A 12,649-nucleotide genomic window follows, 5' to 3' on the forward strand; every position below is an offset into this window, starting at 1 on the left:
CTTCATGGGTAAAAAGCATCTCATGTTTTATTAAATCCACATGTCTCTGGTTTTAATGAGGATGCTCTAGCTTTTATACCCACAAGATAAATATTTGGCTGGAATGTCTTAAAATGGGCTGTGCCAGAGTTTCATGTACTGAGGGATGGCAGGTTCAGCAGAGACTTGCTTACATTTTGCACAACTGAGGTCAGATGATGTGATCGTAATAGTCACCTGACATTAAGATCTATCGTTCCATGAACTGAGAAGAAAGCAGAAATATCAAACATGTGAAGGAAACCTGTAGAAGAGCCATTCAAGTGATGGGAAGAGAGGAAATGGCCTCATGTTGAGCCAGGGAAGGTTTAGATTGGATATTAGGAAAAATGTCTTCACAGAAGGGGTTGCCAGCCATTGAAACAGGCTGCCCACAGAATTGGTGGAGTCACCATCCCTGGAGGGGTTTAAAAGACTTGTAGATATGTTACTTAAGGATGTGGTTTACTGGTGGCGTTGGCAGTGTTAGGTTTGCGGTTGGACTTGATGATCTTCAAGTTCTTTTCTAACCTGAATGATTCTATGATTCTATGAAAGAAATAGAGGCAAAATGATTTATCTGGTAGGAGGTGTCTGACACTGCTGCTGAGGTTGCCACTGGTGTCTGGAGGTGACACAGCACTTCTCTGTGTCCCTGAATGCCACCATCACACCAGCATGACACGCGGCAGAGGCTGGTTCTGTAGTTCGTCACTTGTTATACAGACACTGCTTTCATTGCCAGGAAACTGCAGTTCCACGGGCTCATTTTAAATGTCTGAGCTCTGTGAGCCTACTTCTTAAAATAGTCCCTGGCAGCGAGTCAGGACCCAGCCAGACTCATGTCCCAGGGCCACCATTGCGTGTCACGGCTCATATTTTGGCTGTGTGTTGGGGCGGTTGGTTGGTGACCTCTGTAGGGTTTCAGCTGATGGAAGCTGGTGCTGCAGAAAGTGGCTTAATCCTGGTTCAGATGTCAGTGGCCAGTTGTAATTCTAACACAAGGCTTGATCCCATGTTGTTAAAGGATTTATTGAAATTCAGTGAAATTTTTGCTTTGCCTGCAATGCACAAAGGTGCCTCTAACCAGGTATAACACGGCTAAAAAAGGGCGCCCATACATATATAATCTGTTCCACATTGTTGTCCCAAGGTAATGAGCATAAAATGTCTAATAACTACCAGCAGTGATAACAGAAATTATTTTCTTCCTCAAATATGAATGTTTAATGTGAAATGTAAACGTAATGCAAAATCAGTGTTTGAAGTAATACATATTTTTCCTAAGCTGGCAATATAGGTGGATGTTACTTTGGAACTGAAATAATAGATGAATGATATAGAAATGTACCATGCAAAAAGATATTAATGAGGTAATAAAAAAAGCACAACGTAAAAACTAGTTTACCTTTAGCCTTTCAGACAGGTTTTAAACTTGATCTATATCTCTGTTAGGGATATGTGCAAGTTATGATATTTGTATTTACATGGTAGCTTTTTTAATACAAGCTTTTCAGTGTATTGAAGTCCCATTTATTGGACCGATATAACAAGAGAATTGGGTTTTTTCCAGTTTCTGGATGATGGAAATACAGAAAGGAGATATTCTATTATTTCTGCCACAGAAATGACTCCCTAAGGCAGGGGAGCACATGGGGGAAAATATGTCTAGAGCTGTGAAGGGATTTGAGTTAATACAAGTTCCTGCAGAAACTGAAAGGTTGGATTTAATCTCTACAGAATTGATGGTTCCCATCTCCTGCTATGGGGAGGACCCACTGCAGCACATAGAGCCCATTGGTGGGTGTCTCGCTTGCCAGGCATGTCCCCATGAGTGACATAGGACAGGATTTGGAACACATGATAAACAAGTGCTCAAGTGCTTAACTCCAACTGTGAATCTTTCATTTCTGGAGCATCATTGGTTGACGAGGAATGTCAGAAAATAACATGGTTTGAACTTGGATTCCTCTAACCTTTCTCTGAATTCTCTAGGGCTTGAGTCATCTACACCAGCACAAAGTAATTCATCGAGACATCAAGGGACAGAATGTATTGCTGACGGAAAATGCAGAAGTTAAACTAGGTAAGAGTGGGTTAGAGCTTGTGGAAGGTGCAAGTGGGGTGGTTGGAGAGAAGCAGCAAAGCTGACTTGTACATGACTTGGAGAAAGGGGATGGACACTAAGAGCTACTTAGCGTTTTTCTCGTGCCAGCCTCAATAACATGACCTTGGGTGTTGACCAGGTGCTGTGCAATAAACTGCCAGTGGCTGATGGCCAAGTTCTGCATGCAAAGATGTAATTGCAGTGGTGTTTCTGTTCAGACAGGTAGTTTGGACAGCTCTGCCGTCAGAAACAGATTAAGCAATCAAGACCATAGTTTCATGACCCAGGTTAAAAATTGGCCTGTGTGCATCACCAGCCAGTGTAGAAGGATGTTCCCTCACACCTTCCTATAGTGTCCTACAGGATCACAGTTTAGTCAATTTAACGTCACATAATCCGGATTTGTTTTCTAAGCCAATCTGTTAGGGAGAGCTTAATTTGCAAGAACTACTCTGAGTTTCATATGTGATGTTAGTCACCCTGGAGAATACCAAGCATTCACATGAAGATCTTCTGGAAGACAGCAGATCAGCAGAGATGATGTGCTGATATCCTCAGTTGTCCAGCACAAGTGTTAAGGCTGTCTTTGTGCATTTTAATTTATGCCAGCGATGAAAGCTCTCTTACACTGGTAAAGTGAGGTGCAAGCCCTGTTTTTCCATGTCCCTCCTCTCTCTTTCCAGCAGAATAAAACCCCAGATTAACAGATGGCACCAGCAGCTCGTTTGGCTTTATACTGGTGAAGATTTTCCTCCAAGGGGAAATTCTCCAGGGCAAATCTCCAACCATTGTGTCGTGCAAAGTGAACTTAGTGGACCATAGAGTATTCGCTCATTGATTTGATTTCATCAGTTTTTGCTTCATTTTGCAGCTCTCTGCTTGACATTCCTCTATGGGCCTTTGTCCTTGGCCCTTAGTTCCTTAAGTCTTTTGCATTTCTGCCATTTCCAGCAGGAATTAGGTTGAAAAATGAGGCTTCTACCAATATTTGGCAGGCTTTAATTCACATGAGAAAGCATAGAACAAAGGCTGCAGCTTATTCATGTTGTTAACCCTGTTTCTCATTAGTATGAGGAGCTGTGATTTCTTTTCATTGCCTCCTGGCAAGGAGGAAAAGGCACAGGGTCTCTGACAAAACCTGGGCATCAGATGATCAGGTTTGTCCTTGACTGACCCCGGTTGATCCCAGCAGAGATCAAACAGGAATGTCTCTGGCCCTGTATTTCTCTCCTAACCCTGCAGGGAAGTTGATCTGAATTAATGTAATGTTTTACAGTCAATAGAATTGTTGTTCGGGTATTCTCCAGCCTTGCAGTGTCCTGTTGTCTCTCTGATCCACAGTGGATTTTGGTGTCAGCGCCCAGCTGGACAGAACGGTGGGCAGGAGAAACACCTTCATTGGAACGCCTTACTGGATGGCCCCTGAGGTCATCGCCTGCGATGAAAATCCCGATGCGACTTATGACTTTAAGGTACCCCGACAAGCATCTTCTCACTCCTTTACGTATCATTACAGATGTGATCTTTACAAAATCTAGCACACTCACAAATAAGGCAGGAAAGGAATTAAAGCTTATTGGTGCTTGCAGTGAGAGTTGTGATCATAAACATCTGAAGAAGGTGCTTGGTGTGATCTCAGATTTTATGTCCCAGTACTGTGAACTCAAGCACTCAGGCATTTAGTATATTCTTGCAGCTTTGCAAAATATGTTGACAGGTGGCATCATCTTGTGCTTTCTGGCTGTTGGATTTTGAAATGCCAAGTCAGGTCCAACATGAATCTTTGTTGTGCGGTTCACATATCCAGATTTACTGTGAAGAAGTCTTTCCCCATGCTGGGAAAGGTGTCAGACCGAGGCTTCCTACCTGCTAGCCTGCTTTTCACTGCTGCATGTTTAAATACTACACTCAAACAAGCTGTATTTGCTCTGTTTACTCTGGAGAGAAGTCAGGTCAGGTTTAGAAAGGGCAAAATCACATCTTCTGGCCTGCAGGCTGGTGTTCGCAGGAAGATCTGAAGGTTGCCACACAATCAGACATTCGCGGGGCTGACCTACTTTTCGCATATCTCCACTGCCTATTTGAAGTTTATTTTTGGGTTGGAGGTAGCACAACGTTGCTGCTGAGCTGTAACGTGGCACAGAGCCCCGTGCCACGCCGCTGGTCAGCAGGAGGGTGATGGGTCCCACCTGCCCATTCAGAATACTGGAAGGTCCAATGTTTAAAACAAGGAGAGCTTGATATATTTTATCCTGTCTCTGCCTTACTCCAAGTTTCTGGACACAACATCTGTAGAAATGTCCCTTGGGTTTTTTGTCTCTTGGTTTTTTGAAAAGTCTAGAGCTTGAATTTCTATCTCCAAACCCTATCAGGTCTACTGAATCCAGAGCAAAACATTAACACCTGAGCTTCAGGGGGAGAAGCTCAGACATACATAATGCTCATGGTACCTCTGTTCATGCAAATGGTGAGAGGTCACTTTTGCAGGTGATGTTTAAAAAGGACTTTGAGACCCTCTGGTTTGAAGCCAGGTAGCTGCTTTCTAGCAGTGGAACACTACAGTATGAGAGTGCAGCTGCCCACCATCATTATACAGTTTGGAGTTCAGTTACCAATCACTCTGAGAAATTTCTGAGGGAGGAAGGATTGTAAAGTAACTGAGCAATGCTTCGGTATTGCAGCTATTTAAATGCATCCGTCAACTTTTGAACTTATGATTTTCCAGAGAGCAGCTCTCCAGTGTGAGTTCAAACTCCGGGTTACATAAATTGTTAATGATAAGGACATGTAGATATAGTTTAATCTGCAATTGCTTAATTCTCTTTGATTAACCAATTACAGCGGGCGTTTCCTCAGCTCTGCTGATGGCAGCGCATCGTAGCAGTAGCTGTTCTCGCCGCTTCTCCGCTGACAGGCTCTGACACTCTGTTTAATCACAGCTTTTTGTTACAATTTTTTTAAAAAAAGGACTGATATCTTCATAGGCTACTTTCTACCCTCAGAAATCCCTGAGGTTTTTCCTCTTTCCAGAATAACTAGGACACTTATTATGCCATTGAGTGATGCACTAGTGCTGGGACCAGAATCTCTCTATTGTTCCTGAGGATCAAATGCTTGGGTGCTTGTGTCTCTGAAGTTGGCATTGACCATTTTCCCTTGGCTGGGAGTACCAAACAGAAGGCTTATTGCTGCCGACACACTCACTGCAGGGTGTTTTCGGAGCTCGTGATGCGGGAGCCACTGGACATTAGTCCCTGCCCCCTGATCACGTCCCTGTACCTGATGCTCCTGCTTTGAAGTGGAGGGAAAAAATATAAATGACAATTTTTTTCTTTTTCAAAGGTATGCAAATCAGATGCTCTCAGGTTTAGCCGACTGGCTTAAAATACTGAATACAAAAGATGAGATTTATAGGGTGAAAAAAAGGAATCCTCATAGGCTTAATCTGTTGGACAAAAAGCCTCTGATCTCACTGTTTTCTTAGCCAGAAAGAGATGCCTGTGTAATCTATGGAAGGAGATAGTAAACGCCTCCTCACAAAAATAAACCACTTTAAAAAAGAACCAATAGAAACCCCATATTGTTGAGGTTATTTGGTGTTTTTTTCTCCCAACTGGTCTTCCTTTGTTGTTTAGAGATATCTTGTCAATAAGCTTAGAATCAAAACGGGGCGGGGGGTCAGGGGGGAAGCTTGTGTCCCTTCCCAAGTCAAGACAATGCAAATATATTAGCGTGGTGTCTTTGAACTGAAAAGCTTTTCATACCCAAAAATAAAAACCCCTCACCAAAAAAAGGAAAAAAAAGGAATTCCAGATCATTATAAAATGTGTGTTTCCCGCTGAGTTTTCTGCTTTCTCCAGGAGGCTTAGAGAGGTGATAATCCCTTTCTATATTGCTCCAGCTTTAAGATCACTTGGCATCTTGTGTATAATACTGGGCACTTCTGTATGGAAAGACACACTAGGAATTTGGAAGGAGTTCAGCGGCAGCCCAAAGGGAAGGGGTCATGCATGCTGAATCATGTGGAAAGACTGTGATAATTAAGTATGCGGTAGAAATCCCAGCTGACCAGAAACAAAGAATGGATGAGACCGTCCTGTGAAAGGGCTGGAAATAAGATTTGAGAGAGAATTTTTAAGCAGGTGCAAAGATGTGTAGCAAGGATGGCATTTGTTAAGGGAGATCTTGAGTTAAAAAGGAGGAAAAGTTCCTTGCAATTGAAAATCCAAGTTGTCTTTTCCTGCATGTTGTATGTGAGAAGGTGCTTGTGGTCCCTGGAGGCAGTCTCTAGCTCTGGCCAAGCTTTTGGGGCTCTTTGCTAGGAAAAACAATCTTTCTGGGACCTGCTTACTGTATTTCAGGTTTAGAGGCTTGAGGTGGTTTGGAAAGGGCAGCTTTTGAAATGAAGAGGGACTACGGGGATGTGGCAGAGAGCAAGATGTGAGAGCTGGAGGTACAGGAGGAAGGGTGGAAGGCAGTGGAAGGGTGGAAGGTCCTTGCCACCCTGGAATTGTGCCTGTTTACAATGTTTGCTGGTTCTGATGTGCTAACTGGAGTTTAGCTCATGTCCAGCAAACATCAGCTGCAGTTACGTAGCATCAGGCCGGTTCTGGTCCCCTGTGCACCTGCAGTTTCTGCCGTTGTCCTTGCCACCCTACCATCTCCGGCAGGTTTCTCCATCCCATGGAGGTGCATCAGAGGTTGCACTTGACATGAAGGCACCAAAATTAGTCCAGGTCCTTTTCCTTCTGCGTTGGGTGCTGGGTTGTGAATCATTAGCAGCCCTATACACAGTGTCTAGAATAATGAATTTGCTGCTTTCTGCCAAAAAAACAAGTTGTGGCAGTGCTGTTGGGGAAGGTGCTTGTTTTCTCTTGCTGGGCACATACTGCCTCTGCCCCTGCTGCTGTCCAGGAGAGCCGAGCTGTCCTCTGGGGCTTGTTACCAGACACAGAGATACAGCTACAACTCATCAGGGGTGGTGGGGTGGGGAGGGCACACTGCTCACCATCACTCTTTGACAGAGAGCTGAAAACACAAATGTCCCTGTTTGCAAGGGAGAAAGTGGAAGGAAGTGCGATACAAGTATGAAATCAGAGAGTTTTCCAGATAGGTGCGTTCTCTGTGCTCTGATCATTCAGGAGACGCAACTATGTGGGATGAGGAAGGTTTGGAAATGGGGTAAATAAAAGCACACGTTTCTCCTCCCACTGGCAAAATGCTGTTTCTCAGGCTTACATTTAATGAGCAATCCATAATACAAGAGCCTCCTGAGGCATCTCAAGGGACTTTGTATTTTTAATCTATTCCAGTCAGCCTCTTTTTGGTGGAGCTGTATCAAATCCATCCACCCAGCTTTAAGCAGGGATCCTGCAGCCAGGTTTGCTGCTTCCCCTGCCTGTGAAGCCAGGGGGTGATTTGTCACCAGTTCATCTGGGAGCCTGCAGTTCATGCTTTAGTGCACAGGGCTCATTAAGATGCCCCAACCAGGGGACCTTCGGGTCATCAGCATCCCCCCAGCCAGTGTCCTCACCACCGTGACTGGGAGCAGTGCCTCAGCGTGGTGGCCATGACCCACGTCAAAAACACCTTGCGGGTTTTGAAATAAATCTTCGGATAAACTGTGGGACTGGAAGCCTCCTCTAAAGCCTCAACACATGTCAGGAGGATGAGACAAGCTCCTAAGGTGGGGTCTGGAGGCTTGCAGAGGGCATGGAGACCCAGCTGACAGGGCTGAGCCCCCAGGCAGAGGAGAACTGGACTTTGCTCCTCACCTGGTTCCCACTGCTGTGACAATGCTCCCCTGCATCACCTGAGTCCGTCTGCTTTCTTCTACAGAGCGACCTCTGGTCTTTGGGGATAACGGCCATCGAGATGGCAGAAGGCGCTCCCCGTAAGTAGATGCATTGGTCTGCTTTAATTAACCCAGGGTTGTAACGTGCTGGGGTTTGCTGAGCACCAGCTGGCTCTCGGTTCTCTGCAAGAAACAGCGTGCAAAGGTTTTCCCAAGCAACCTGGGCTTGCTGAGATGGAACTTTCAGGGTCCATGGGGACAAAGCTGCCAGGACAGTGTGGCCCAGGGGACAGGATGGGTGGTGAACAAAGACACACGACCCTGTGTGACTCCTGTGGCGTCACTTGAGTGCTTTGGGACTCAGTTTCCTCTAACAAAATACACATGAAGAACAGGTGGAGGACTTCCAACTGGTAAAACACTGCTCCTCCGTGCTGGTGTTCCCCTGACCTCCACAGTGACAGATGATGGCACACTGGGTTCAACTGGTGCATCTGCAGGGGTCACACAGGTGTTTCAGTGTTGTCCTGAGGCCCTCCTTGCATACTGGTAAATGCAAATAAATGAATCAGACCACACTGGCATATGATACAGCTGCACTGTGCTCTGGGTCTGTTGCTGTCAGCACCTGGCAGAGTGCTGGTGTCCCCAGCCAGCCCCTGGTGCTGGGCCTGGTGATGCTGGGGACATCAGCTCTCACCCGAGCTCCAGGCTGCTGCCAGGCCAGGGGTCGTCACTGGAAATCCTCCTGCTGTGCCAGTCTTATAGCCTCTTTTTAGGAAACCCAGGGGGTCTGTGAGGTGTTGTGCCCTGTTTAACGCCTCTTCTTTCACTTTGCAGCTCTCTGTGACATGCACCCCATGAGAGCCCTCTTCCTCATCCCTCGCAACCCAGCCCCAAGGTTGAAATCCAAGAAGTGGTGAGTCTCTTTCTCAATTCTCAATGGCTCTAAAAACATCCCAGGAGCAACATGTTTCTGCAGCCCGGGCGCACTGGGGATTTGGTGTTTATAGAGATTTGGGGGCTGCTGATGGTCTCTGGCATCACCCCATGAGTGGGGGTTTGGGTCTTGATCACCTACAGAGGGACAATTTGGCCTGAAGGAGTTGTGCCCCAAGGGATGGAGAGTTTCCTAGGCAAGCAGAGGGGAGCGCTCTCCAATGCTGCCATTTCACTGTGCATAGTCGGCTTTTCCAAGACAGTTCCTGAAGCCAGATGACACTTTGCAGTTTCTTTCCAGTCAGGTTCTGTTTTCAAGTGGAAACATGTATCCTGGCCAAAAAGAAAAAAAGGATAGTTTATCTTGAAGGCCCAGGAATGCAGAGATTTGTACTTAGTTTGGGCTTTATTTTAAAATTTTGCAGGACAAAATACGTCACTGTTTTGAAAAAAATGCAGGGCATGCCAATAAAAACCTGTAGGAAAAATATTCCTGAAGCCCAGCAGATGTTGTTTTGTTACTGTATGTTCTGTACCAATGCAGCTGGAGTCCTTAAAAACACTCATCTTTGGTTCAGGCAGTTTGCCTGCCCAGGTTCAGCAGTGGTTTGGTCAGGAAAGATCTACTAGATGTTAGAGAGACAGCATTGCCCCTAGGTCCTAGGTAGGCTGAGCTTGTGGAGGGAAGTTTTGCCTTATTCCTTGAAATTATGCCTATTATCTTGCGGAAATAAAAAATAAATAGTAATTGACAGGTATTGAAACCACTTTATGCCAAACAGCAGGTATTTTGTTGCTGGGAAAGGAGCGAGACAGGGCTTGGAGTCCTCTGCATCAGATGTGTGGTGTTGGGGTTTTAGGGCCAGCCTCCCTAAAACTCACCCAAGCTTTGGCAGGAGACATCTTAATTTTGTCAGTCTGATCATCAGCTCCTCCTGTACCAAACCAGGAGGAGAGGGGCCTTTCCTGGCTGGCTCTGCAGAGCATGTCAGAGATGCTCGGTCTCCTCCGCAGCCATCTGAGGATACACCATTAGTCAGCTGAGAAAATAGTTTATGTGCTTGTTTTCTGCCAGATCACCAGTCTCCTACTTCATTATGCTCTCACCGCTACAGCACAAAATGGATTGTAAGACTTTGGAGTTTATTTTTCATACAAAAGTGCTGTTTATTCAGCAAAGGCTCCCTCAGCCTGCAGGCAGAGGGGAGCTGAGGAAAGCAAGTTTTGAGCAGAACATTTTCCCCATCTCCTTTAGGCAAAAATGGAGCTGGGCTGGAAGTTGTATTTTATTCCCTGCTCCGAAATACCAGGATGTGTTTTGTGCTGGCTGGGGTGTTGCTTGGAGCCACCTTCCCCTCGTGTGGCTGGTGCCTGGCTCAGGCTGGCACATCTCGTGGTGGTCGGCCGTGGTGGGGGATCTGCCTGGGGTCTGCTGCTCTGTCCAAGGCTGTGCTCTGTCCATGCCAGGAATGGCATCCGGGGGGCTTTGGGAGAGGGATTGCTTTAGAAGTCATAGTTTAATGAGGCTCCCTCTTCAGGGGAGCGTGATGCTCGCCTGGCCTCTGCTCCCCATCCATGAGCAAGCAGGGATCCCTGGTCTCTGGCAGAGCTGGGACATGTCTATACTGAGCAGCTCAGACCTACGTGCACCTTCCAAGCTTTCATTGTAATGGGAAATTCTGAAGAACTCAGATGAAGCTCCAAGCCAGTACAACTCCACTGATTCCTTAAGAAAAAAAATTTTCAGCATTTCTAGCAGGACACTGGGCAAACTTCTGTCCTTGGCTCCTTTCTCAGCTGGAGGTTTTGGGGCCGGCCAGGATGGGTCCTGCAGCTCTGCAAGCCTGACCCAAGAAGACTGGAGATATTTGACCAGCTTTCACAGTGGCTCTCTGGCAGCCGGTGGGATTGTTTTCACAAGCACAGATCACAAGAGAAAAACAAAATGAAGAAAGGTGCAACTTGAACCTTGAGTTCATCCTTGCTTCTGTGTGCAGCAGCATGTGAAGGTATACCAAGTGGGCAGAGGCATCTTTTTCTTAATGATACAGAAACAACAAAGTGACTCCAGCACCCATGAGGGTAAATCAGGGAAGGCCGAGACGGTAAACAGGCACGGTAGCTCACCAGACTGAAAATCCTGGAGAGGAAAATGCTTTTGTTATTTACTAAATCCTGGAACTCGCTTTTAAAATAGGGCCGTGTTCCTATGAAACTAAAGAGCTTTTGGTATAATTTTCTTTCCGAAGTAAAACCAGCCAGCAACGAAGCTTTATTCTCTTCTTCCCACCTTTTGCAGGTAAAATGAACTTGAACTTTAGCGCTGTCGTTCCCATAAGCACTCCCTAGCCCTGCCGTATTAGAGATGACAGAACCTCTTTGTTAATGAGGTGACATTTGCACTGTGATACCGCTTCTCATCCATGCAGCTGCAAAGACTTTGCAAACATTGATTTAAGCTTTGCAAGCCCCGGGAGCTTGGAGGAGCGTGTGGTTCATGAAGATGGGCTGAGATGTGTGATGGTGTCCTCCTGGATCAGAGCCATGGAAAAAGCCCTTGTTGTCTGCTCCAGTCCCGCTAAGGGCTGAACTGTACCACTGGATGGGCTTGTTTTTTTGGAGAGGAAGATTTCAGGAAAGCTGATCTGGTCCCTCTCCGCAGTTGCTCAGCTGGCTCAAGGATGCAAAGGTGTCTCAGGGCATCACATCCCCATCCCCAAGAGATGGGCAAGCCCATCACTTACTGGAGGATAACTTTTTTATCTATCTCACCTTTACCATATTTGCAGATGCTCTGGACCATGCATCCAGGTCCAGAGTCTCTCCGGCTTCACACCAACAGAGGAGAATCCTATTTTAGAAATGGGGTTTTTTTGAGCATCCCGTGGATTGTCCCTTCTGGAATACACAGAGACATGGGGTTTCTTGAGGCAAGCTGGGGAAGGAAGATTCGCTTGTTAATAAAGCTGGAGGGAGAATTTAATTGGATCTTGTAGTGTGTTTTATTTTTGCATCTCAATTTGTATGGATTAGCACTTAAAAGATAAATGACTTTTAGTCTGACAGCTTAGAACTAAAATCCCTGAAAGCTTATTGTTTTACTTCTAATGCAATTCCATAGTATCTGTTGGCTTCTGACATTAATTTACACTCATTTTCCTATTTGCTAAAGCAACATAGAATATAGTGTCCTGTCAACATCCATCTTTCTTGTAAATCCCTGTTCTCTTGGGTTTATAATTTAGTGAAATTAGTTCCAGGAAAACTTTTGATATGCAACACTTGAGACTAAGAGAAATTTGTTTATTAAGGAGTTGGCTGGAATTGGTTTAACTGAGATTGAATTGAAGTGTTTGGGGGAAGGCAGGCTGTGAGGAAAGGCCTCTGCCCAAGCCGCGCTGCCTGAAGAGCGTGTCCTGTTCACCTGGGTTTGTGACTGGGGAGACCAGGACCTGGTGGGTCAGTGATGCTGCTGGGATTCACTCTGAGAGAGCAGGGAAGGGCTGCAGGCAGCAAGCATCACCCAGAGGTTGTCTGATCAAGCCATGTCATCTTGGGTGGTTAAATCTGAAAAAAACACATCAGTCTAACTTGTCCTACTCCTCTTCAGAAAGGTACATCTCTTGAAACACTGCCCAGGGCCATAAAACGTGAGAAATGGTCCATTAAAAGGAATTGCATTTATATCTGTATGTGTTGTCTTTCGTTTCTACCTACAGTTTCACAGGTCAGAAAGAAGGGAGGAGGAACACGCCCTTGCGTTTTCTTGGTTGCCATTGATGGCATCTGGC

At 45.8% G+C, this 12,649-nt stretch overlaps 1 protein-coding gene across 6 annotated transcripts in view; it reads left to right on the plus strand.

The window, feature by feature from the left end:
• Positions 1–12,649, plus strand: part of TNIK (TRAF2 and NCK interacting kinase) — a 159,485-nt gene that overhangs the window by 96,599 nt on the left and 50,237 nt on the right. For all 6 annotated transcript variants that reach the window (XM_082054931.1, XM_082054935.1, XM_082054932.1 and 3 more), the window contains exons 6-9: positions 2,014–2,104; positions 3,467–3,597; positions 7,964–8,018; positions 8,760–8,838. In XM_082054931.1, the coding sequence (XP_081911057.1) occupies positions 2,014–2,104; positions 3,467–3,597; positions 7,964–8,018; positions 8,760–8,838 (356 nt within the window). The remainder of the gene's footprint in view (positions 1–2,013; positions 2,105–3,466; positions 3,598–7,963; positions 8,019–8,759; positions 8,839–12,649) is intronic.

Source organism: Streptopelia decaocto (assembly GCF_964273445.1).
Source record: "Streptopelia decaocto genome assembly, chromosome: 6".
NCBI classification, from domain to species: domain Eukaryota; kingdom Metazoa; phylum Chordata; class Aves; order Columbiformes; family Columbidae; genus Streptopelia; species Streptopelia decaocto.